The 27,095-nt window shown below is 29.4% G+C and overlaps 2 protein-coding genes across 4 annotated transcripts in view; one reads left to right on the top strand and one right to left on the bottom strand.

The window, feature by feature from the left end:
* The first annotated feature begins 475 nt into the window (after positions 1-475).
* Positions 476-27,095, top strand: part of LOC128386712 (epithelial splicing regulatory protein 1-like) — a 29,736-nt gene continuing 3,116 nt past the window's right edge. The window contains exons 1-7 of one of the 2 annotated variants that reach the window (XM_053345785.1): positions 476-1,071; positions 9,536-9,679; positions 9,755-9,974; positions 10,060-10,315; positions 17,155-17,330; positions 23,816-23,910; positions 24,179-24,394. In XM_053345785.1, coding sequence (XP_053201760.1) covers positions 943-1,071; positions 9,536-9,679; positions 9,755-9,974; positions 10,060-10,315; positions 17,155-17,330; positions 23,816-23,910; positions 24,179-24,394 — 1,236 coding nt within the window. In that variant the 5' untranslated portion in view covers positions 476-942. Of the gene's footprint in view, positions 1,072-9,535; positions 9,680-9,754; positions 9,975-10,059; positions 10,316-17,154; positions 17,331-22,348; positions 23,911-24,178; positions 24,395-27,095 lie in introns of those variants that run through there. The other variant, XM_053345784.1, reaches the window with a different exon arrangement.
* LOC128386713 (putative uncharacterized protein DDB_G0282129) lies at positions 4,766-7,516 on the bottom strand. Of its 2 annotated transcripts, XM_053345787.1 has the most exons (3): positions 6,537-7,516; positions 6,195-6,456; positions 4,766-6,113 (listed from the first exon to the last, which is right to left on the bottom strand). In XM_053345787.1, exons 1-3 carry the CDS (start codon positions 7,182-7,184, stop codon positions 5,386-5,388), a joined length of 1,638 nt encoding a protein of 545 aa, XP_053201762.1. In that variant the 5' UTR covers positions 7,185-7,516; the 3' UTR covers positions 4,766-5,385. The 2 variants fall into 2 exon arrangements, with proteins under 2 accessions (XP_053201762.1, XP_053201761.1); XM_053345786.1 differs by having other exon boundaries at positions 4,766-6,456.

The following is a 27,095-nucleotide window of genomic DNA, read 5'->3' on the forward strand; positions in this document are numbered from 1 at the left end:
TTATTTTTCTTTCTTTTCTTCTTTCTAACTTAACCCCTGTTACCTGTTTTCGTCTCTCTCTCTCTTCATTTTCTTCTCATCATTATCATCATCATCTTCCTCCAAGTTACTCTCTCATTCATAGATTCAGTTTTGTTTAAAAAATTTTCTCTCTTCTCTTTCTTTTTTCCCCTTCTCTTCATCCTCTTTATCATCACTCTTCCCCTGGTCTCTCTCTCTCTCTCTCTCTTACAGATTATCCCAAGAAAGGGAATTTTTTTTCATCAGATGATATTTACACTCTTTCTACTTGTCTCTTTCTTCCCTGACTTTCTCTCTCTTCTACCTGTCTACTTACCTGTCTTATAATTTCTCTCTCTCTCTCTCTCTCTCTCTCTCTCTCTCTTGTCTTCTTTTCATCATCTTTTAAGTTTCTTTCTGTTTCTCTTTTACATTTAATTCTTTGCTTCTTTTTTTCTGTCTTTTTTTTGTTGTTTTGTTTTGTTTTCTGTTTATTGTATTGGTCCATTGAAAATCTTCAACCAAATTGGATTCTAACAAGTAAAATCAAATAAACAACAATCAACAAGTGAATCAACTCATAACCCACACCGGTGCCCACAACCATATTAATATTGTTTATCGATATTTGATTCCAATTTTGATTCAGTTCTAATATCAAACCAAATCAACTAATCATCCTAAATAATAATAATAATAATAATAAAGTGTCAGTGTCACAAAACTTTACCAACGAAACGATTTCTTTCATTTGAATGTATCATCTAATTGTGATAAACAATAACAATCAAAAATTTCTAAATAATAACAAACTTCAAATCAACAACAATTTATTTTTTCATCAACATTTGTAACCATCAATCATAAAAAAAAGCCTCATCAAATTATCACCATAATCATCACACACAACAATTAAACTTGAATGAAATAATTAGAAACAAAATGTCAACCAGTAAATATCTTGTCGTTGTTTATGTTGTCACCGCAGGATTAGATGAAAATGACCTCGGGTCAGATGAAGATGAAATTGTTTTATTAACATGGCTCGTCATTGATGTAGCCAATTGTAAGGTAAGTTAATTGATGGTCAACAATTAGTGATCACTTTTACTGACAATCTTTTTCATTGAATGTCACCGAAAATCATAACATTGAATAGTCAATGGTAACTTTTTACTTTCTTCATTTGATTCCATGATTATAACGATAGTTAGTTTATTAATCATCGTTGACGATAAGTTGATGAGTCAAGTCAATATTTGTCTTTCTCTTATTATATTTACCTTGATAATAATTTGTTGTTTATTAATTCATAATAGTTTTAAATGATAATAGTCACAGATTCAGGGAATCATTTTGATTTATCGTCATCGAAAGTTTCGTTGTGACGTTTATCAAATGTTTAACTTTCGTAAATAGGAAAAAGTTGAGTAAAAGTAAATTTAGAATTAGAAACTTTTATTTTCTATTCTATTCCTTTGGTGAGAAAAGGTTGATAATATAAATTCGTAAATAATAGTAAAGGGAAAATTGATCGTTTTCTGATAAACAAAGAGAAATTTTCTCTTTCTCTTCCTACCTTTTTCTTAGTCTCTCTCTCTCTCTCTCTCTCTCTCTCTTCATCTTCCTTATCATCTTAGATTATTTCATCTTTTTCCTTATTTTTCGTTGGCTATAATTTGATACCAAACCCCTGAGCCCGTAGCGTGGAAAACGGCCTTAAACCCGCCCGATCAAGGGAAAGAAGATAAAATTGAAGATCTAGAAAAAAACAATTTCTACTTACATCAATTTCTTTTTTCATGTTTCCAATTCTCTTTCCTTGTTATACTTACATCATTGGAAAAAGTTCGGACCATTACAAGTTCTACATGTATGAAAATGCTACAAAGACAGTAAATAGTATGATGATAAGTATGAAGAAGATGATAAAGAGAAATGAGCAAAAAAAAAGTTCTTCATATAATACATATATTTAGAGAGAGAGAGAGAGAATTGTTTCTGTGAGAAACTTGAATAATTTTCTTTTTTTTTCTTTGACCTCACCCGAAAACTGAATGTGATAAACACTCGAAATGAAGAGATGGAAATAAAGATAATCCATTGATAGTCGATGTGAACAAGTCGAGAAGTGCAAGTTATGATTATCGACTAATTCATGAAGAGATTCGTCTACACACACACTATCATCATTATCATCATTCTGATGAAAATGACTTGATATTATTATCGGATAGGGAAAAGAATAAGAAAAACAAAAACTATTCGATGATAAAAAAGTTCTGGGTAGAGTAAAACTGTTATGCATAAATGATTTTTGTGTGTGGGTTAACATTTACTCTCTTGAAAAAATACATTTGCAATTTTTTCTGATATCGTACAAATAAATAGTAAGAAAAAAGAGAGTAAAAAGAAAGAGAGGAAACATGCAAACAGTTGGCGGGAAAAACGAGTTTTTTAAAATTCTATCGATGAGAAAACTATTATATTTATCTCTATCTCTCTCTCTCTTTTCTCTCTCTCTCTCTCTTTCGTTTTCTCTCTCATTATGACTCTTTGTTGCTTCACAAATGAAAGGGAGCGAGAGATGATTCTGACAATCTCATCACCTCTTCTCGCTTGAGACACAATCAAAGATAAACATTAACCATTAACGATTTAATCTCCATGATCATGATTATCACCTAACCGGTATATTAGCACTTCCATGAAAAGCTGAATACAGTTTACATTGAATAAAGTGAAACTTTTTTTTCACAAGTCGTAAATTGTTACAATTTAAATACTTACGCATTAGTTAATATGAGATGAGTTGATTAACTGTCATCTCTACTTTAATCACCCTGAAAGCTTATCAACAAATAATCACCAACAAGGTGATTCAATACCCTGAAGAGGAATCACATTAATAGAATCGATAAGAAATTTAAAAAAAAAATCGATAAATAAAAGACAATTAAACTTACTCATAGACGATATAATTAAATGAATAAAGATAATTATGATAATAGTGATTAGTGAGCCCAAGAAGACAATGATTAATTTATGGAATCAATTTTATCCTTGAAGATTCAGAAAATTCAGCGATCGATATATAATATCAATTAAATTTCCGAATAACAAATATCATTATTTTAAGAACTTTCCAAGTTTTATTAATATTATCACCACAGAGAGAAGATGATAATGATGATATCAATTTTGTTCGGAAAAGAGAAGAAAATTGAAAAAAAAATTCTCTTCGATTTTATCTTAAATTCTGATCTTGAAATGTTTTCTTTTGATTACTTGATGTTCTTGATTCTAATCATTCAGATCATTAACTGATTATATTTACACCATTAGGAACAATTTGGTTGTTTATTTTTTTTTCTTCTAATTTAATATTAGAAAAATTATCTTGCAGATTGATAAAGAATCACAGAACTTTTTAGTTCACCCCTTTTCTTTTACCATGTTGGCTGAGTACTTCGAGAAAATCAAACAGATTCAATGAACTTTTTTGTTCACCTTGATTATTGAATCTCAAGGATACTCAGAAAGGCCTCTCATCCACACGCTTATACTCAAACTATCATCATGTTCATCATGATGATGATAATAATATTTTGTTGATCAGAATCATGATTAAGATAACGATAGTTGATTATTATTTTCAATTCAATTTTCTCATTTCAAACAATCATCTTAAATTCAAATGAACAATTTTTTCAATACTCTCTCTCTCTCTCTCTCTCTCTCTCTCTCTCTCTCTCTCTATCATTACATCAAATCAATCGTCTTAATAGACTCAGTATCTCAATCACAACAATTAAAAGCTTCATCAATGATTAAGTAAATTAAACTTGAACAATCAGTTTACAATTAAAAGGTAAACATATTAACAATATCATTTAATTATATCTCAACTTATCTTAATATTATCTGGATATAAATTTAGTGTTGTTGTTGTTGTTTTCGTGTCCTTGTTATTTGAATTTGAATTTTGTCTCAATTTTGTTTAAATGTCTTAATTGTTGTCAACAATTGATTCTTGACCTGGTAGTTTAAATTTTGTTGATCATTGATCAATCAACCTAAACTATTTCATTTAATCTGTTGGATTATATTGATGTTTGTTTGTTATTTAATCAACAATCAATTTAGTTACACAAGTTCACAAGGAGAAAGGAAAAAAATTTCAATTCAAGTTATTGATTGTTGTTGATTATTATTGATTGTGAATCGGTAAAGGTCAATGGTGATTGTCCCAATTGTGTCAACAAAAAGCAGATAATAGTTAGATCATCATCATCACCATCATCATCTCATTAATTGACATGAAGATGAAGACAAAAAAAACATGAAATAAATAAGTTAATCCGATGATAAATCAATAAGAATTTTAAAAAATGATCGATTAAAACTTTTGATTGTCTTTCGATAACCAGGTAACATTGAATTCGTTGGAATCATTTTTTTACCAATAATCGATTGGACGACAATTAGAGTAAAATAACAATCAAAAGTTAATCGATCAGAAAAAAAGAGACAAAGACAATCATTAATTGCGACAATTTGTCGTCTCATTAAAAGTCAAAATTTTCCAAGATAATTAATAGTAAATCATAAATTAGTGATCAAGTTAATTTGCTTTTCTAAAAAATTGTTTGACAATTGAAAATACGAAGAAAAAAAATCATCATTATCACTTTATAAGGAGAAAAGGATGAAGATAATGATGATCATGATGATCACCTGAATATTGAATAATACACTCATGGAATTGATGAACGAATGGAAATATCGATGAACCTTTTATTAACATGGATCACAATTAAGAGCTGAAGATAATTAAAAGCCCTTCAATTTACAAATACAGAGAGAAAGGGATAATTATTGGAGAAAATGATTTAGTAAATTGTTTTCTTTTGATTGTGACAAAAAGTGAAAACAGTTGAATGGAAAGTTGTTTATGTATCTCTTGGTGTTATTATTATCATAATCATATAATTAACAATGAAACAATCATTATAACTCATGGCTCTTGATTCTTGGTGTTACTCGAGGCACAACAACATTTAAGTTAATTCACTAAACTTGTCAGACTTTAGTTACAATTATCTCACCATCAAATGATTATAATCATCATGGTAATCTCATGTTTCTCTGGTTATTCATTTTTCTACTCATTTGATTAACTAATTTTCCCATTGATTATCTTTATATTTGTTTTCTTCTTCAATCATTTTCTTGTTCCAACTTTTCAATGGTCATTTTGTATTCCAATTGACAATTTTCATTCCAGTTTAAACTTGATTCATTCAATCAGTGTGCTAACTTTGATTTTAGATTAAAATTGATTGTGACCATGTTTCCTAATATAATAATAATAATGTCACACAATTAACCAAATAGCAAAGCTTTTTTGAATATTTTCAATGCAAACGGAAGTGTTTTGACAAATCGAGGACCATAACCAAAGGGATAACCTGTTGCTGGATAAATTGGGATACAATTTGTTTCAATTTGATGATGATGATGATGATGAGGATGAAGATGCTGATGATTTAATCCTAATACTGTTTCAGAAGGAGTTGTTGAAGAGGCTGGTAAGGTTTCCTTTGAGATTGATGATCCATGAGGGATTAAAGATGATCCCAAACTTTTACCATGAATATTTGGATAGACAAGTTTACAACATGAGTAGGCTATTGGTCCAAGTTTGGGATATCGTCGGATTGAGTGGTGATGATGAAAGAGATTAGGACGAACCGGATGCTGGAAATGATAAGGTAAACGGGGATAATGATAATTGGTTAGTGGAGGATAAGGTAGATGATGATGAAGATGTTGAAGGTGTTGAAGATGATGATGATTTGGCTGATGAGGATTAGGAAGATAATTGTGATGAGGTGATGTTAACATTATCTGTTCATCGAAAATTGGATAATTATTTGGTAATATTGTCGATGGTTGATCGATTGATGTTGGTGTTGATGATGATATTCCATTGGTCAGTTCTGATTTAAATTGTTCTTTTGTTTCTTTACTTCGTATTTTGGCCTCCGTTGACCCTGATTTCGTGGGCTCAGCATTGTAAACATTTCGAGTGTAATACCAACGATTTGGATCTGGCATTCCGAACATTGATTCTTTGGTTAATTTACTTGAATCAACTTTATTCTCACTATTGGTATTCTTATTATTCTTACTGTTATTATTATTTATTTTAATTTCTTTCGAATTTAAACTGACCAGTGCTTCACTTTTCGGTATCCCTGGTGTGGAAATTGTCGTATCTCTGGTCATCATTGAATCTTCCATGTTACCTTGACGATTCCGGAACCAATTGTTATCGTAATAAATTGTTCCATCATTAATAATCTCTGGTTGATTGTTTAATTTTTCTCGCGAATCTGAATTTTTATTGGAAACATTAATTGTCGCCGTTGATTCAACTGTTGCTGGTTTCATCTGAAACAAGAAAACAATCAGCTGATTAACAAACAAAAAAAAGATGACTCTAAAATTTAATAATAATTGAAACAATTTACCTGTTTATTTGATGATTGGCTATTCAAATATTGTATTGGATTTTTAAATCTATTGAAAATATCTTCAACAATTGCTGAATCATTAATCCGTTGGGATAAAGATGACCGATAATCCCAAGGTGATTGGTCATCTAAATCAGTCTCCTTATTATTATCATAACCTTGATCAGTATAATTGTTACTGTTGTTGTCATTTAAATTGATTGTATCACTTTTACCTGATTCAATTGGTTCTGAGCTTAAAGTGATTAAATCTTTGATAAAGGGACGAATTAATTTTTTAATTGCTTCATTATTATCACCAGTTAATTGTTGCTGTTGATAATTTTCTTGGGAACGTAATTTTGATGATGATTTTACTCCAATTAAATCACTTGTAACATTAAACCAACGATTAGAGATTGATGATTTTGTCAATGTTAAATTACGTGTAGGTAATGGTGATGATAATGATAACAATGATGATGATGATGATGATGATGATGATGAAGGTGATGATGATGATGATAATAATCCATCTTGATTTGTTGCCACTAAATTACCTGGTAAGGTAATTAGATTCTGATCGGAGGGAAAACATAATATCACAATAATCAAAGAGTTAATTAACTGATAGTAAAATGATGTTCTTAAAATAAGATTAACCATTTCACTTGATTGACAATCAGTTAATCAAAATGCAAAAGGTTAATCAATGAATTTGGTTAATTTGATGGCAACAGAGGGATAACATGTAAGAATTGTTAATCCAAAGTAATAATTAGTGATAAAACAATTAAGGAGATAAATTAGTTAATCAAATTAACTGAGTTGATCTAAGGTTAACATTAATATGAAATTAGAAATGCGAAAACAAAAATTATTAATGTTAAATAAGAAGAACAATTTATTTTAATTACTATTATGATTTACGATTGAAAATTTCACTTAATCACAATGAGATTTAATTTAGTTATGATGGTTATGATTATGATTGTTACTGTTACTGTTGTTGGGTTGAACAATATTTTATTGTAATTAATCAGTTTCTTGGACTAATTGTAAAGGACAATTAAGATCTCACTTTTTCTACTGGTTAATTGTGGAAAACTTTGGTTCACTGATTAACAATAATAGTTACATTTTCTTCATGAGATTAAATTGTTGATGAATTATTATTAATAATGCTCAGAATTTGATTCAATTGAAAATGAATTTTCTTTCAGGTGATAATTGTGATTAACGATAATCCATTAAGAAAACTGATTCTAAATGGTAACGTTAATTGTTATTGTTAATAATGAGTCTGTAAGAGATGATGTGAAAGTATTCAATTGATAGTAATTAGTTGATTAACAGTGAATATGATTAGTTAATTGTTAAAGCTTCTAATATACATAACAATAAGGGATTACAAAGTTATCGTTTAAATTATCACAACAATAACAACAAATCCATAAATAATGATAATTTAATTGTTCATAATAAATTGTGAGCAATTTTTTTAATTGTGATGAAAAAAAAAGGTGAAATTACAATTAAAATCAATGGACTTTTATTATTATTACAATTAACTTAATTCACTCTTGCCCATGCAAATGATTATCTAACAATCAGTTTAATAATAATGTGGGTCACGTGGGTTGTTGATTAATTAAACTACTCGAGTAAACTAATTAGCTAATCAATTGATTGGAAATTGTTTCGCAATTTAAAGTTACTGTATTAGCTTTTGATGACCAGTAAATAGCAGTAACTTATTACTATTACTAATCATTCACTTGTAAGTGATTTAAAAGATGACATTTTTCTTAGAATTTGAAAAATATAATTTATATAAATTATAATAGTAATACGATGTTCAACAATCAATTGATAGCCTGGGGCAATTTGAGTAATAATATCGTCTTTCAATGTAAAGACCAAGGATCACATTATCGTAACTAAATCTTTACTTTTTTCTCATCATCTTTTTAATCTCATACCTTTGATTTTCTTGTTTAATCTTTGCTACTTGTTTTCATTTTCTTACCTTTCACATATTCAGGCCTCTTTATCATAATATTTATCATCATCATCTTCTTCTTGTTTTTCATCTCATCATCATCATCTCTCTCTCTCTCTCTCTCAGCCCGTGGCTTTAATTAGCTGCCGCTTCTCCATTGGCCTAATCAATATAACAACAAAGGTTACCTGAGGTTATTAAAAGATGACCAACTCAAACTGTGAAGCGAAAGGTGATTCAGCGCCATTAGTTGAAAATAGTTCTAATAACAAGAGAATAGTCTAAAAGAGGAAATATATTCAGGTAGATTTTAAGAAGCACCTTTAATCCAGGTCATTAGCCGAATGATTTGAATTGAGGCTCATTGAAATGATGATGTCGATGACGGTGGCTCGATGATAAAGACAGAGAAGAGAGAACTCTCTCTCTCTCTCTCTCTCTCTCTCGTCTAATCTCAACTAGGATAGTTACAATTTCACTTAGACCTGATTAACATTTGATAAATTGTTGATTGTCCAAGTGAATGAGATAACAATCGCTCTGGATGACCGCAGACTCTTACAAGGTATCATCTTGATAACTTCCTTTTCTTGTTTGACCTTCAAAATTGTGACACATTCAAAATCTAACATGTTCTTCAGAGGGAGAGAGAGAGTGTACATTTGAATGACATTTCCGGTTCCACTTGTTGGCACCTCTAATGAGACTCTAAGAGACTTAATTAGTCACATATAAGATTAAATTATTCTACAATACTAATCATCAATAAGATCACAATTTATGCAAGTGGTCAATTTAATATATGGTATTTTAATTGATCATGAGATGATCATGTAAATTACAAATGCTGAGGAAAAGTTTTCCATATGAAAAATTCAAGTGAAAATCATGAATCAAATTATAGAGAGAAAAAGTTATTTTCTTTTCATTCGATACACTTTTACCAATTGATATTCTGAATGACAATTATCGCCATCATGATTAACTAATTGAATCTATTTGATCAATTTATCAGGTTGTTGCTGTTCACTGTAAATATGTAAAGCCAAGAAGTGCCGATTTATACTCAAATGTACTGTCCGGTGTGGCCCGAACTAAGTTTGGATTAACTGAAGATCTCATTAAAAGTGGTCAACCCTTGGAACAAGTAATTGAAGAGGTAAGTAAATTACCAGATAATTGTAATCTAAATTGTGATTAAATTGTGATTTTCAATAAATTATTTGAATTACAGTTTGATCAATATGCTAAAAGTAAACTAGAAGGAGATGGAGCTCGATCATTCAGATTAATCACCGATGGTCAGTTGCACTTACGTCAAGTCATTCACCCGGAAACCTGTAAAAAAGGGATAACATTACCTGATTATTTTCATTCATTCCATGATCTGAGGAAAGAATTTCAAAAATTCTATCGAAACAATGATATTCAAACAATCGACGAAATGTTAACATGTAAATTAATCAATTTCAATCCAATTTACTCTTTTTCTTAATCGTTCATCAAGTCAACTAATCATTTCGTATTGATATTGTTCAGATTTATCAATAGAACCCGATGGGTCAGCTGATTATTCAATTAGACGCATTCAGAACATGGCAAAGATAATTGTCCGTCTAATTAGCGATGGTCATCCCTTCATTGATCATGAAACAATCTCTGAACGATTAGAACCCGGAATCTACAGTAAAAATGAACTAATTGACGTTAATACTGTAGTTCGAGCTCGAGGTTTACCTTGGCAATCATCTGATCAAGATATCGCCAAATTTTTCAAAGGGCTTGATATTATCAAGTAAGTTGATCATTAAATCAATTTTCACTTTCTATCTTTAATTAACTTAAATTCATCATCATTAAAGGTTAATGATGATGACAAGATTCAGGTAAGATGATGATTAACCAGAAATTCATTAATTGTCATCAACATCATCATTTGATGTCTCATTTTGTAAGCAACAATTAACTTCTCATTGAAAATTAGTCTATAAGATTAATATCATTTTCACAAGATAATTAACCAAGTTTAATGTTGATTAATTGAGTAAATTTCAATCTCAACTTTAATTGTTGGTTAAATCATTTGGTAATTTGAGTTTTACATTTATTTTTATATTATTATCATTTGTATTGCATAATAATAATAATTGGTTAGTTGATTACTGGAAACAAATTTAGTTTAACTATCGTTAATTAGTATTTGAAATTAATTGTCCATGGATTGATTTACCTGTCAACAATTAGATTGCTAATTGTAAACTTGATTGAAAACCAATGAAAGTTTTTTCAAGTAATTTGCTGAATTGATTACTGACAATATGAGTAAATTGTTACATTTAAATGTAAGAAATTTTGTTAATTGTAAAAAAAAATCTATTCAACGATTCGCAATCAGTAATCAAATTAATTCACATCTGATAATTGTGGAAATTAATTTATAATCATAAACTAGAAATGATTAAATAGCTTTTTAATTATTCTGATATTGTGAAAATAAAAGTCAATCATTTGGTTAATTGTATTGGTTTACATTGTGAATAAGTGAATAATATTTGTTTTTTTCATCGTTTTTACTTAATTAAATGTGTTAATTGATCTTTTAATTAGATTAGTTGTAGAAAGAAAGAAAATTAAATTGAAAAATTGGAGAGAAAATTAATATTAGTATAATATTGGAACGATAGAGGTCGCTGAGAGAAAGAAAAGTTTTGACAATTTTTTTTTGTTCATTTCGATTCACAATCCAAATTGATTACAATCAAACTACTTGATTAACTTTAATGATTAAAGGTCAACAATCAAGGGTATCAGAGATTTGATGATAACCTTGATGATAAGTGACACAAAGAGAAGAAAAAAAATTCTCTTGAAAGAAAAAAAAACACCATCGGAGAGAAAGAGAGAAGATGAAAGAGAGAGAGAGAGAGAGAGAGAGAGAGACTCTGAAGAGGAAAAAACAACAACATTAATAGTACAACAAACTACTATTTACTATTGGAAATACTCGCAATTAAACCTCACCTTTTAATGAATCAGTAAAAGAAGAAGAAGAAGAAGAAGAAGAAGAAGAACGATGATCATCATCATTTCACTTGGATGATAAAAATGATGAAGATGAAAAAAATACTCAACATTGTGATGGTTGTGTTTACATTTAAGATTTTAACCTAAAATAATCAAACACCATAAAAAAACACACACACACACAGGTAACCAAAGATGAGGCAAGAATTTTTCTCAAAGGAGTTAATAAGCAAAAGGATAAGTAGGAATACCTTTGCCAAATTACAGGTAATAATAAGCTTACTTTAACTGGGCTATCAAGATGATGATGATGATAGAAAGAGGAAAAGATAAATTCTTGAAGCCTTACCTTGAAAATAGTAAGCAAAAAGTAAGATGATGATGAAGATGAAGATGAGAGAGAGAGTGAGAGAGAGAGAGAGAGAGAGAGAGAGAGAGAGAGAGTCCAATTTAGGTAAAAACCTTTAATACTAAATATGAATTAAAATAATGGGAAAGTCATCATCAGGTCATCAAACTTTATCGTTATTAAATATTAATCAAGGTTATCAGATAATCATGTTGATTATTATTATTATTATTTCATTGAGTGTTTGGTGACAATGTGATTAATAATTATTGTTAGTTAATTGTTAGGATATGTTGGTTAATCATTTTAATTTTAATTACTATTGTTTTAATTAACTTAATCTCTAGACCATAATGTTTAACATCTGTCAACCTTGATTAGCATCTCTTGTTAATCATGATTGTCTGGTGTTAATCTCAACTGTATTTAAATCATAATCAACTTAATCACCATCACCAAAGTATTAATAATATGATTATTATCAATTAGTATCTATGAAAATAATAATCATCTTGATCTTTGTGAAAACAAACAAACAACAATCAAAATCATTAATCCATTTCACTAAATATTGATATTAACATGTAAATACAATTAGAGGTCATTAGAATGATGATTCGTTAATTGTTTTTGATTAACTCACGAAATTGTCTGACAATTTAATCAAGTAGTTAATCAATTTAATCTAAATCCATGAAGCTTATCAGCTAATGGTTGAGACTAGTTTTTTAGCTAATCAACTTTTTCAATCAACTTATTTTGCTTATGGTAAATTTTGATTAAATTGTTTTATTGATTTCATTTGATTTGATTTGTGTTTTTTTTTCATCTTCATTGGACTTGAGTTAATTAGTTAAATTGTTAATCTCTCCCTCTCTCTCTCTCTCTCTCTGGATTAACATAGATGACATTTTGTTTGATAAATCACGCTGATGATTAAAATTGATACTCTGGGAAAACAGTTTCATCTTGTACTTTCGGGATATTTATCATTATATGTAATTGAAATTAAATTGTTCCGTTGATATAAACTCGTGATTACCACCCTGTGATTATTGAGTATTGAATTGATTTCATCGTGATTCAATCAATCAAACGGACTGATTATCATTATCAATATGATTATTATCATGTTATTATTGTTACTGATGATAACGATATTGATTTGATAAGTAAAGAAAAAAGGAAAGTGATTCTTGGTGTCTATTCAATTCAATGAAACTTTTATATATCAACTAATCTTAATCCATAGCACTGGATTATAAAGGATCATGATGAAGGGGGGAAAATATATAATAAGTTAAAGCTTAAAGTTTAACACCAAAATCGTATATACATAGTTGGTCGATTTCGCAGCAATTTTCTGCTTGAAAGAATCTGATTTTTCAGGGAATAAAATATCAATGAAGAAGAAGAAGAAGAAGATGATGATGATGATGATGGGAAGAGTGAAAGATTTCCAATCGTATAAAGAAAGAGAAGATGAAAAGAGAAAAGTTTGACGCATGAAAGATCAATCATCTTGTACTTTCTTTGCCTCATCATCTTCATCATCTCAAGTCTTCTTCTTATACATTATTATCATCATCTTCATCATCATCGTGTTCATCTCCATCTCTTTCTCTCTCTCTCTCTCTCTCTCTCTTTCTTTCTCTCTCTATTATCGTTCAACTGTAATCAACAATATCAATGGTTCAATATGATGGCGAAACAACAAGAAAAAAGTTCTGATAAAACTATGAAATTAATACAATAATCATTTTGTTATGATCAGTTGATCAGTTGAACAGTTTGGTGAGCAAAAAAAAAATACTCAACTTTAAATTGGTAAACTGTTCAATATCATTGAGAATTGAATCTGAACGCTGAGTTAGTTTATCTCACCCTGTATCATGCTGTTCATTTTGAGCCTTTTTTTTGAAACATTGTTACTCAATTATTTTCATCCCTATGATTAACTATTAACGATAATTTATCTTTGCACTTTCGTAATCGATTTAAATTACTAAATCATCAATCTATTTCAATCAAACTTAATCAGTATTATTATCTTACCTTTAACAAGGTGTAAAAACTATATAATAATAATAAAGATGATGGTAAATATCAATCGTCGTTGGATATTTTTCATCTTATACACAAGAAAAAAAGATTTAAATTGTAGCTAATCGTTAATCCACTTCGATTGATTGTATTGATACAAATCCGAGGAGAAAAAAAAAGAAAAACTTTTCTTTTTTTCTCTTTCAAATGTTATTATCAAATTGCTATTCTAATGAACGAGATTTGAACATCAATCATTCGAGTCCTTTGGATTCTGACATTTAACGGATCGCGAATCCAGGATTTCACATTTTCGCATCACTTAATTTATTCAAACGATTATCAGTCTTTTCGTGTCAAAGTTGAACACGTACCTACTTAATACTTTAACCTTTCACCTTCACCATCTCAATGATAACCTTCAATTTCAATTTGTATTGGAAAACAAAAATGTTCCCCAATCAATATGATAACATTTTCTCCTATTCGATTAATATGATTAACCTAATCGTCCAAAATATTGTCTTCATTATATTCACAATTAATTAATATAAATCAAGTTTCTTTTTCATCCACAATTAGTACAATCAAATTTTTCCTCCATTACTGTCAAACTGAATATACAATTATCGGGAATATATTTATGAATGATAACAGGTAGTGAACCTTAATTGTCTTATACAGAAATGACTCTTGTTAATTGTTGCAATTTGACAATGAAGCGATAAATTATTATGAAATGTTTATCCAATTCACAGAAAAAAAATTACTCAGGTAACATTTACCTGGAGGCTTTTCTGTTGATTGTTTATCTTGGTGATTTGTTTGTTTCTTGTCTTTATTTGGATTTTTTTTTCTTTCTTGTTGTTGAAAGTTAATTTTTTTTTCTTTTCTCTTGCATTAAGAATCTTAATTACTTGAGATTGTTGATTGTGAAAAGATTAAGATAATTTCTTGTCTATCAGGTAAAAATTAAACAGAATTAATTTCACCTTGTTGTTAACTCATTTAGGATTCATATTACGTTTGCGTCTCAACAACAATCTTTTTACTTTACAATTGAAACAATCAACTAATCAACGAACCAAATGAGTTAATGTTAATCATTTTTAGCAATTTAATCATTGACACAAATGCACAATTATCAAGCACAATCGATAAGGTAACAATATTTATAAGGAAAACTAAATTCTCAGGTAATTTTGTCTTCAGGTTTTTGTTATAGTTTTCAAACAATTAAGATGCTAGGACAATGATTGTATGTGATTATTATTGATGATTATCATGTTAATTATCAATGGAAAGTTAATTGCAACAATGTTTAATCAGTTAAATTAATGATTTTGTAAGAAAATTTAAACATGATGATAAGCTTGGATGATAATTTTACTCTTCTACCTGATAATATTAGTGATGAGAATACAATATCCTTTAAACTTGATAATCAATTTTAAATTGTTGCTAAATTGCTTTAATTATAATTGGGAAAAGATATCATATCATTAGCTTTTATTTTAAATTGTTCAACTTTCACTTTTAACAATCAATAATCGTTTAACTATTGATTGTAGTTTCAATTGATTATCTCATCATTATCATCATCATCATCATTGTGATCATGATAATTTTGCTAAATTGTGAATGAACAGGAAAAAAAAGTGAGCTAATTAGTGGAAACAATTAATTTTAACTCGTGAACAATTTAAATCTACAATTAACATCCTATCAACTATTATTATTATCATAATCAACCTTGGATAGTAACGATAGTTAAACATGATTAGCTTAATTTAGTTTAAGGTTTTCCATTCATTGATCAAACAAGAGACATACAATTGATAGTAAAACTAATTGTCTTAATTTTCATTGAAATTGGAAATTTTCAATTTACTTGATTAGCTAATTAACTTTCTCTGAATAATTTGAATGAAAGTTTACCAAGAAGAAGAAGAAGAAAAAAAAATTTCTTCTTCTTTTCCATTGGTAATAAATTCTGACTGTAATGATTCATTTGAATTCTGATCAATAATTTCAATCATGTTAATAATTATATAATGAAATTCAATGAATCCTTTGCAATAACTTATCATCATCATGTTAACTGCATCAATTACTCAATATATATTTGGATAAATTCCTTGGAGCTAACCTTTCATTGACCTTTCATAACCTTGATCACGATTTTTTTTTCTCTCAAACAAAAAACATTTTCATCTCTAGGGTTAGCATTGATTTCTTGAAATTGCCCTTGGGGGTAAATAAACTTAACCAACTCTCCTGATCATTTTTGTATCATGAAAACACTGAAAGAACCCATGGAAATAACTAGAAAATGATTCATCCTTTCAATCTTACTCATCTTCATCATCTTCATCTTCATCTTCATCTTCATCCTCATCTTTTATTTATCATTTCAAGATATTATTTCTCTCTCATCGTATTTAACATCATTAACTTGATCACTTTTTCTGTTCATAACTTTTTCTCTCCTAACAATTAACTGATTATCATTACATTTAATTTAATTGTCTTTCTTTTTTTGTTATCTTTTCCTTTACCTCTTCATGATGATTATATGATATTAATTGTTGTTGTTGTTGATTAACAAAATAATCATCATATTGATGACACAACCATCATGATGGGTATTTGATCAATTGGCCTGAATCCTTCAATGATGAAAATGATTCCCTGATGACCTTATCACAATATTAGCTTAATGATGATGATTTGAAGTTGAATTTAAAGATAATTCTGATTTTGATGATAAATACAATTGATCAATTGTAATAACTTAGGTAATTAAATAACTAATTAAATGTTCAATGAATGGGTCGATTATTTTTCTGGTTCCAATTTCGGTGAAGGTTTTTTACTTTGTTTTAATAATATTTTCATCCGGTTTTCTGTTACTTGTTTTTGGTAAACTTTTCTCATTCCAAATCCTGATCATGACAATTAAGAATCAAACCTAATTGCTACCCAATAATCAAATAATTAGTTTCTTACAAAAAAATTGATAATCTTGTTTGGGGTTAATCTTTAATTGTATCTCTTGGGTCATCATATTAATCAGTTTGTTGCATTCGGTTTTCTGGTATCAATTTCATCTCAATGGTTTTTGGGCTTAATAATAGTGATTAAGACTTTCAATCCATTTCAATTAAATCTAATCACAATCTCTCTCTCTCTCTTGAATATATTTGTGATCTTCACAGAGGTGGAGTCGCCTTGTGTTTGAGTCCAATGGGTCGTCGTAATGGTGAAGCCCTGGTTCGTTTCGTAAATCAGGAGCATCGGGATATGGCCTTAAAGCGACATAAACACCATATTGGTCAGCGTTACATTGAAGTTTATCGAGCCTCGGGAGAGGATTTTGTTGAAGTTGCAGGAGGTGAGTTGATAAACAATTGCTTATATCGAATTGCAATTGCAAATAACTATCATTATCTTTCTAAATTTGCAATTAAAATTAACAAGTTAATTGTAGCTTCTGTTTTCATTGATACTGTTGCTTAAAACTATTAAAAAAAGCAAGAAAAAAAAAATAATATTATTAAACTACTGCTGCTTACATATTGTGACTATTATTATTATTACTATTACAATAATCTATGAAAATACATTTACCTTCAACTTGACTCTCATTGCATTTACCATAATGATAATTGGCTGCTGATAATAATGATGATTGTAATTATGATGATGATGGTTTCCCGTTTGTAACTTTCACTTTTTTTTGCTGCTTAAAGTTTATTTTTTTTTTGTTCATCATCTTTGCTGATGTATAACTTGTGTTGGTGTTGAGATGTCAGGGTTATCGGATAAAACCAGCATCCATCGGGTAACAAGCAACTGGCCGATGTGAAACTTATCATTCAATACCTTATTTCCTTGCAACTTTATCTTAAATCTCTCTCTCTCTCTCTCTCTCTCTCTCTCTCTCTCCTCATCCTCATCCTCCTCCACCTCATTTCCTTATCCTAATTCAAGTCTAATTTATACTTTTGTTACTTTACAAACTTTACTTTTTTTTCATTTGTCAAAATGATCAATAATTAAGCCTAATTACTAATTACTACTATTGATTGTTTTGAATTACAACTACAACAATTAATCATTAACTTAAATTAACTCCCACATTGAGAGTATATAAATTGTGAAAATAAAAATCTAATGGTTGATTAGTGGACATTGTAATAGTTAATTATTATTTAATATTTACTATTTTAATTGATGATGAAATTTGTTGTAACCTTATTTCAATTCAATGTTGTTTTCTGATAATCTTGACATTGATTTAATTGTCATACCAACAATTAATTGTCAAAAATTGAACCTCTAAGATTAAAGATTAAGAAATATCAGTTTTCAATTGATAATGTCAATTGTGAAACATTAATAAATCACTATTAAACTAAGAGGACACAACAATTTAGTTAATTGTGATTAAGAATTCAGAAAAAAAAACTCATTACCTTAAAGGTTAACTAACAACACAATTAATTACAATGTAACTAAATAATAATGATAATTTATTATATTCATAATATTTAATTGTGACAATCAATTGAAAATTAAATCACAATTAAATGTTAAATTGTTGTGAAAATGATACTGTCAAATTATCATTGGAAATAGATTAGTTAATCATCATCATCATTACAATATGAATTGAAAACCGATAGAGAGATAAAATTAAATGTTATATGTTCAATGTTTAGTTAATTGTGTCCTTAATTGTTTGAACACCTACCCCAACAATTAAACAGGAATCATGTTAAACATTAACACCAATGACATTTAGTTGAATTAAAACAAAAAACTTATCAATTAAATTGATCAATTTCATATTCTGATCACTCAATCAGCAAGAAATTGTTGGTGTTTTGTTGCTGGTAATTAGATATTTGGTCATTTCCGGTCAATACAATTAGTAAATTGTTAGTAAATCTCGTAGATTTTGTCAACAAGAGTAAAGAACAAAAAAAGACAAAAACCAGAAACGGAAACAAAAGAAACAATTATTTCAATTCTTTGTTTCTATTTCGCTTCAATGGATAAACAATGATAGGTAACAACAGGTAAATGATTCCAAACAGATGATTCAAAGTATCATGATGATGAATATGGATGATGATTTACTGATTTATCTCCATCACTTGTAGTAAAAAAAAGGGTTTTTTATGGTTACGTTGATTATTTGAAGGTCAATTTTTACATAATTATGATTACCTTTACTTTTTTGTTTCTCTCTTCTCGTTATTATATCATCAATCTTACAGGTAGAATTGTTTTATCTTTATACTTGTAATTTTCTTGATTGTTTTTTATTTAACTTTTTTCTTTTCTCTATTCACCATTCATCAACTTACGATAATAATAATAATAATAATAGTAAATTAGAGTTAAATTGTTTTCCAACAATGTTACTAAATCAACGTGCGTCTTTTTGGTTAATCATTTCGATACTTTTTTTTGTTGTTTTCTTTTTCACAAAAAGCCGTTGACATAAAGTGAAGGTTGTCAAATTCATTGACAACTTTTCAACGCAATCAACTAATCTAAACTTTTCTCTATTACAACAATTTAATTATTTTCGTTTGTATCATTTTTACTCTCTCAAATTAATCTCCACACATACACACACTCTCTCTCTCTCACACACAACGACAGTCTAATTATTACCTGGAGATTATTAATTCGTTTCTAATTGATTAAGATTTGGTTGATTTTTTCTTCTCAATGTGAAGAAAAAAAGAGAGAGGAAAATGGTCACCATGTCTTAATTGTTCTGATGGAATCGTTGAATTAGTTAATTGATAGACTTTTTTAAGAATATTCTTGAAATTCAAGTTTCTATCGATTCTCTATGATAGATTGCTAATTGTCAATGATTAAGTCAGTTAATTAACAGTTAACGCAGGTTGAATGGTTATTAGTATCATCATTATCATCCAAAGTGAAATAACCTCTTAGTGACTAAACTAATAATTACGCTACAATTAGTTAAACTCATTAAAAGGTAAGAAAACGTTCACGTACCTTGTCAGAACGTTTTTCTTATCCCTTAACATTAGCACGTCGGAATTTCATCCCTTTAATAGTTACTTTAGTTACTAACGAAAAGAGAAAGAAAAAAAGTTATAAAAATAAAAAAGAAAGTGAGACAAGATTATCTTCACAAGATACTGACGATATTTTCTTGAATAAACTATTGGAACAACGTTACAACTTTCTGACGATTTTGAAACTTGAAACTTATATAACAAATAACCGTTACTTTATTAGTTATCTGACATTCAACCTTTGACCTGTTTCATTTCAGACAATTCGATAAGTTTTTTGTTTGTTTTCTCTCTTTCGAAAAAAAAAGTTCTAATCGAATTTGTTATTTTTCGTAAAAAAATATTATTCAATCTTGTTGTTTTCTTTTTATTAATTCCACAAATTTTAATCAATATTGATGATCTGATGATGATTATGATGATGATGATGCTGATTTCATTTGATTATTATCAATTTAATTAGTCTCCTCATCGGATTAACCTTGAAATTAATCAGTTGAGAGATTATTTTTTCTAGTTAATCAAGACTTTGAAACTTTATCTTCTTTCATTGAAAATCTTTAATTTCTTTCTTGATGTAACTTTTTTTTTTCGTTACTCATTCAAAGTGTATTATTAGAATTAATAATCTTTGATTAGTTGATTAATTTGATTTGTAGTTCGTTAAATTTTTGTTAAGTAATCACTCAGATCATTTAGCTTTCAATGTGCTTTAATCACTTTGGCAACAATTGATCATTTCTGTAAGCAAAAACAACTTGCAATTTCCGTTTCCTTTTTATCATTATTATCAATATAATTGTTACTATTTTCTCACTTCTCTGTGAATAATCAATTTCCGCTTTAATTAACCAGGTAAATTGTTTCTCAGTTGATTAACTTAACTAAAACTTTTACCTCATTCTGATCAAACAATTTACTGATTATCAATTCAGTCAATGTCTCTTGAAAACTTGAAAAACACAATCATCAATATAATATAATTTATCAACAATTTAATTATCATCATCAATTGTTTTCCTTTTAAATTGTTCATCAATCAAAATTAAGTCTTGATTAAATGTCTCTAATTATGAGACTGATCAAATTGATACAATCCAATGAGTTAGTCAATTTTTTTTTACATCATCATCATTGTCATCGTAATTGTATTGATTTAATTGTCGAGAGCGAGAGTCTTTAATTGTTGTTAATTTAACCCTTTATCTGAATATAAAAGCGTAACAATTAAACAACAACAATAACAATAACATGATAATCCTTGATTTTTTTTATATACACCAATCAATTGATTGTTAATGTAAACAATTTGTCAATACAAAATGTAATCAATCAATTTAACCATAATCTTCATAGGAAATCAATGATTAAATGCCCTTAAAACTTTTAAATTGCTAGCAATTAACCAATTGTTATAGTTGAAGATTAATTAAAGGATTAACAAAAAAAAATTTAATCTCATTACAATTGAAATTAACTTTCAAGACAATTTATGATTAGGTAAATAAATTTAAGTAAAATTTAACAATAGTGATTAGATAACATTTAATTGTTATGATTAATATATAACTCATTCTGTATCAGGTAAATCAATTTCTTATCATTAAATCAAATTTTTCCTAACAATTAACTGACAATCAGCCCAATTAAGTGAAAAAGCCAAATAGGAAAGTTGTTTACGATTAAGTAAATTGTTGTTAATGGAGAGAAATGAAACAAAATGGTAACAATTATAATCCAGAAAACTGTTTAATTGTTTTAATGGATAATAATTAAGCCTCAATTAAGAAGATGAAAATTAGGAGGAGTTGGAAGATTAGATGAATACCTTGTAGAAAAGGAGAGAGTTAGAGAAATTATAAGTTCTGTTATATCGTAGGGATTAAAAGATTAACATAATTAACGGTTTTAGGGATAGAAATGTTCATTTTTCGATCGATAATTTTGATCTTTTTTCGATAAAAATTGAAAATCATACAGAAAACGATAAAATGAAAGTGCAAATCGAGAGATGGCTCTGTGGATACTCTGTCAATATGAGCCAACCCTCAGCCCTTCCTACGGCGGTGATTTCCCCTTTCTCAGGTATGGATAACGCCTCAAAGTGATATTATCAATTCTGCCAATTACTTTTCTCCCCCTTGCAAAAATATCTTCTCTTTCTTTCTCTCTCTCTCTCTCTCTCTCACTCTCTATTTTCCCTTGTTTTCCTTTTCCCTCCCCTTCTCATCATCATCATCATCTTGTTTCTCTCTCTCTCTCTCTCTTCTACCTTTTTCTCTCACATAAACTCTTGCAGCATTTTCCTTTCTCCCTTATCATCATTCACTCCCTCTCTATCTTTTTTCTTCTCTCTCCTTCCCTTTCTCTCCTTTCTCTTTGAGTCTTTCTTTCTCTTTTTTTTCCTCTGTCGTTTGTCGTTATCTCGAATAGCGAATCATTATGAACTTTTATGTGACACCCTCTGAGCTCCGGTTCTCAGATGCTGCTAGTCATGAGAGTAACATCACCGACGTTACCAAGGTACATGTTGATCACTTATTCCGAGTAACCCTGTAAACTACCCTAGTCACCTTGTGCTTTATTCAAGGAATCAACATCATCTTGATGATCATTTGAAACAAGTTAAACAAATCATCAACAAGTGAATCAACAAGTTACTTCTCGACAATCAATTGGTGTTTATCATCATCTTCTTCAACCGGAATAAACAGTTCCAACTCAATGTGTAAGGTTAAAAGTGTCTCTCAGCCCAAAGAGGCTCAAAATTCAAATAATAATAACAATAATTCATCATCATCATCACCCACCACGACAATCAACACCAACAACAACAACAATAGTAACAGTAATTACATAAATAATAATAATAATAATAATAATAGTAATTTGAGTGTTTACAATAATAATCATGTTAACAATCATTCATTACCAATAATTTCAACATCAACAACAACAACTTCAAATCATCATCCCAATCAAAATCATCATCACCATCATCATAATCACAATTATCATCATCAATTTAATAATTGGAAAAATTGTTCCAATCGTTTTGTTGGTTATTCATATCCACCAGCAAATTCCTATGGACGAGCTGCCCCTTTAGCCGCTTGTCCATTCATTAGTTATTCACCTCAAGTGATTTACCTTCCAGTGTCTTATCCGGTCTCACCACCGGTCTCAGGGCAGGTGACATTACAACCCAATCCATTACCTCCACCACCACCACCACCAACCCAACAAACAGGGCAACAACAACAACAACAACAACAGTCTGTTCATCATCATTCCCACCATCAACCTGCTCCTCATCATCAACCACAACCTCAACCTCAACATACTCCATTTAATTCATTATCAACGGGTGTTAATTCACCAACATCAACCACAGTTGTATCATTAACTGGGACAATTAACTCTCCCACATTGACCAACAATCAACAAGTACCACAATTAACTACACCATCACCACCGCCAACAACAATTACACCCAAAAACAATATCATTAATAATAATGCAAATAATGTTAATCCATATAATCAAAGCTCAATTACCACTAATCCAGTTTACTCCAATTTGATACAAACCAATACTATCAATAATAATAATAATAATAATAATTTAGCAATTAACAATAATCACAATTTAAACAGCAGTAACAACAACATGAACCACAATTTTCATAACAATTACAGTAACAATGTTAACAGCAACAATCAAATTAACAGCAGCAACAACAATCATCATCTAATAAATAGTGATAATATTAAATTAATTTCCAATGATTTATTATCATGCTCTTTGTTAGGTAAAAACAATGAGGCTCTTCAATTCCTGTCGAAAGGGGCTCAGGTGATTGTGCGAATGCGAGGTCTCCCATACGATTGTACCGATCAAAAAGTGGTAAGTTTACCCTCTAATTGTCAACAATTAGCTAATTACCAGCAACGTTGTTCTCACCCAAAGGTGAAACTTTGCAAAGGCTACAAGAGCTTTTCTCTTGTTGAACGATTTGTTCAAATACAATTGCAACGATTTCGATGAATCATTTTTGCAAATTAGTTTCAATACTAATTAATTTCTCTCTCTCTCTCTGATCAAACAATTAATTAATCATTCTGTTTGTTGGGTGTTTGGTTTTCTCTTGCCATTTCCTTTATAATGACTTTAGATTGAATTTTTTTCATCGGGAAAAAATGGTTGTGATGTAATGGATGGTACTGAAGGTGTACTTTTCGTCCGTCGTGGCGATGGTCGTCCAACCGGTGATGCTTTCGTCCTTTTTGATTCGGAAGAGATGGCGATTAAAGCTTTACATAAACATCGAGAAATTATCGGGTCAAGGTACATTGAACTGTTTCGAAGCTCAACCGCCGAGGTTCAACAGGTAAGGGTCAAAGTTATCATGTTCTAAATAGAAAAAGCAAAATGTTGGGTCCAGCAAGAATGTAGACAGTGTCAAAGAGAAAGAAGAAGAAAATTAGACAGGTATTTTCTGAGAGAAAAAGATGAGGATGAAGATGATGGGAAGATGAGCATCTCTCCTGAGGTTAGCTAAAAGTGATGTTGATAAAAAAGTTGCTTTGATCTGTCTTATTGATTTGTGGTTATTTCTTGAGAACCTTGTTTATCTTCATCTCTTTTTTTTTGCTTCATTTTTGCACCAAAAAATTAACTTGTTGCTCTTTCAAAGTTTATCCTCTCCATTGGAAATAGTATTCAGCCCTCGGGGTTTTCTTTTCTGTTCGTATTTGCCTCTTTCTCTCTTTCTCTCTCTCTCGCTTCTATTGCGAAAGTGACCTGATAATATCTCGTTTATTTCATATTCTTTTTGTACCTTTGTCTTTATTTTAAACGACTTCGAATATAATCTTAAATAAGTTTAGCTCTTTCAAGAATAAGGTTTGTCCGAATACCGATCAAGTTGGTGAGGTCAATTGACTAACGACAATTAAGAGGGGAAATTATTGATCTCAAACTGACCAGAGGTCAATATCTCTTTAAATTTGCTCTCTCTCTCTCTCTCTCTCTCTCTCTCTTGACCATTTACCTGGATGTTTTTTCTTTGATGTGTCTAAATATTTGTCAATTATTTTATCATCTCTACTTTTCCTTTTCCTTTCTCTTCCAATTTTTCATCCCCTTAACCTCTCTTTCTCTCTCTCTCTCTTATTTCATATCTTCATCATCATCTTACCTTGACATTGTCCTTTAGACGAAACCAACTACCTTGTCCTTTTTTCACTCTGAAAAAACATTGATAACGTTACCACATTAGTAACACATTTAGAGCTTTTTAATTGTGTATGTGTGTAGTAAAATTAAGTTTCCTGTTTCCGGTAACATTGTTATTAGATTAACATCATTATCATTGATTTAAAGGTGAGACTTACATCAATTATTGTCTCTCTCTCTCTCTCTCTCTCTCTTCACTTTCATCATCATCATTATCATTCAAGTTTAGATTATTTTTTGTTGATGTAATGTGTTTCTCTCATCATTATCATCATTTTCTTGACAATTTTTTATATATTTTTCTGATCAAATGAGGAAAAAAAACAAGAATCAGGTGAAGAAGAGATGATGAAAAGAGATGATGAAAAAAAGTGATCAATTTTTTATCATAGAATTAAATTGATATCATTATCTTGATCTTGATTCTTTGGCCTCTTAAAGTCTTACGATTGATTATTATTATTTTAACTCTTGGATGATATTTTGTTATTATCTTTTCTTCATTTATCATCATCATCGTCATCTCTCTCTCTCTCTCTCTCTCTCTCTCTCTCTTCTCATCTTCTTCTTTGGTCAAGATTACTCTTCCATAGCATTGATGATATTTTTTACTCTTATTTTTTTATCTTCTTCTCTATGTTAACTTTTGAGACAAAAAAGGTTTCTCTTTTTCTTAATATCGTTGCAGCGTTAATAATTCTGATCGTTGAATCGTCAAACTTCATGGTACAACGATTGACACGCTGGAAACGTTGAAAAGTCGTAGACAAAATTTTATCATCTTCAGGTTAACATTCAACAAAAGGGAGAGAGAAAGAGATGAAAAAAGTGAGATGATGACAAGAGAGAAAGAGAAGATATTATCTTAAGGTGATGTTTAGAGAGAGAGAGAAAAAAAAGGATGAAAAAAGAAGACAAGATGAAAAGAAAAGAGTTTACAGGTAGAAATGAATAGAATGAAGAAAAAAAAGAAGAAAGCAAAATGACAGAGGAAGAAGAAGATGATGACAGAAAAAAGAGAAAAAAAGAACTTTAAAAAATGATGATAAGCTTAGAATGATTTCTAGAGTGAAAGAGAGAGAGAGATGATGATGATGATGAAAGATGAGAATTAATTGGAGAGAAAAGTTAAGAAGATGAAGAATTTATTTAATTGTAACTAATACTGTTTATCCTCTTGCAAAGACCTCACAACAATTTCATTTATTAATTGGATAATGAGACTAACTGACCATTGCACTGACCTTCTACCTTGGTCAATATCTACGAGTAAGTCAATTTACCTTGAAGAAAGGGAATGAACCTTAACAAGCTTTTAACCGTTAATGAAGTAGCCTCATCGTAGCAGGTGAGTTGACCTGCTACAGAGAGAGAGAGAGAGAGAGAGAGAGATGAGGATAAAGGCCAGTTAGGGGTCAATGGGAAAGGTTTGTTTTCTGTTATAACTTTTACTCTGCTTATTTTGTTGTTTCTCTTACTGCTCGATAATAATAATAACCGTTCATTAGTAACTTGAGGTCATTTATTTCAACAAGAGGTCAACAATAAGGTCACAACATTGAAAGTTGACTTTTTAACCCAAAGGCTCTTGTCTCATCTGTGTTATTGATTAACATATGCATTTGTAATGATGGTTAATTGTACAGAGAGGTCATTGGAAGATTAAGTAAAACCAATTACCAATTAACTTTGATTATGATTATACATTCTTGTTGTTGTTGTTGTTTTTTGCTTTGTACAAATTAAAGCTCAACAATTTAACTATAACATTGTTTAAATTGATGATTAACCTTTTTCAATGAGGATAATCTAGTTAATCTCTAGTGATTAGGATACATAATTTTTTTTTCTTG

The sequence above is a fragment of the Panonychus citri genome, unplaced genomic scaffold (assembly GCF_014898815.1).
Source record: "Panonychus citri isolate SS breed McGregor unplaced genomic scaffold, ASM1489881v1 Contig00072, whole genome shotgun sequence".
NCBI lineage: Eukaryota > Metazoa > Arthropoda > Arachnida > Trombidiformes > Tetranychidae > Panonychus > Panonychus citri.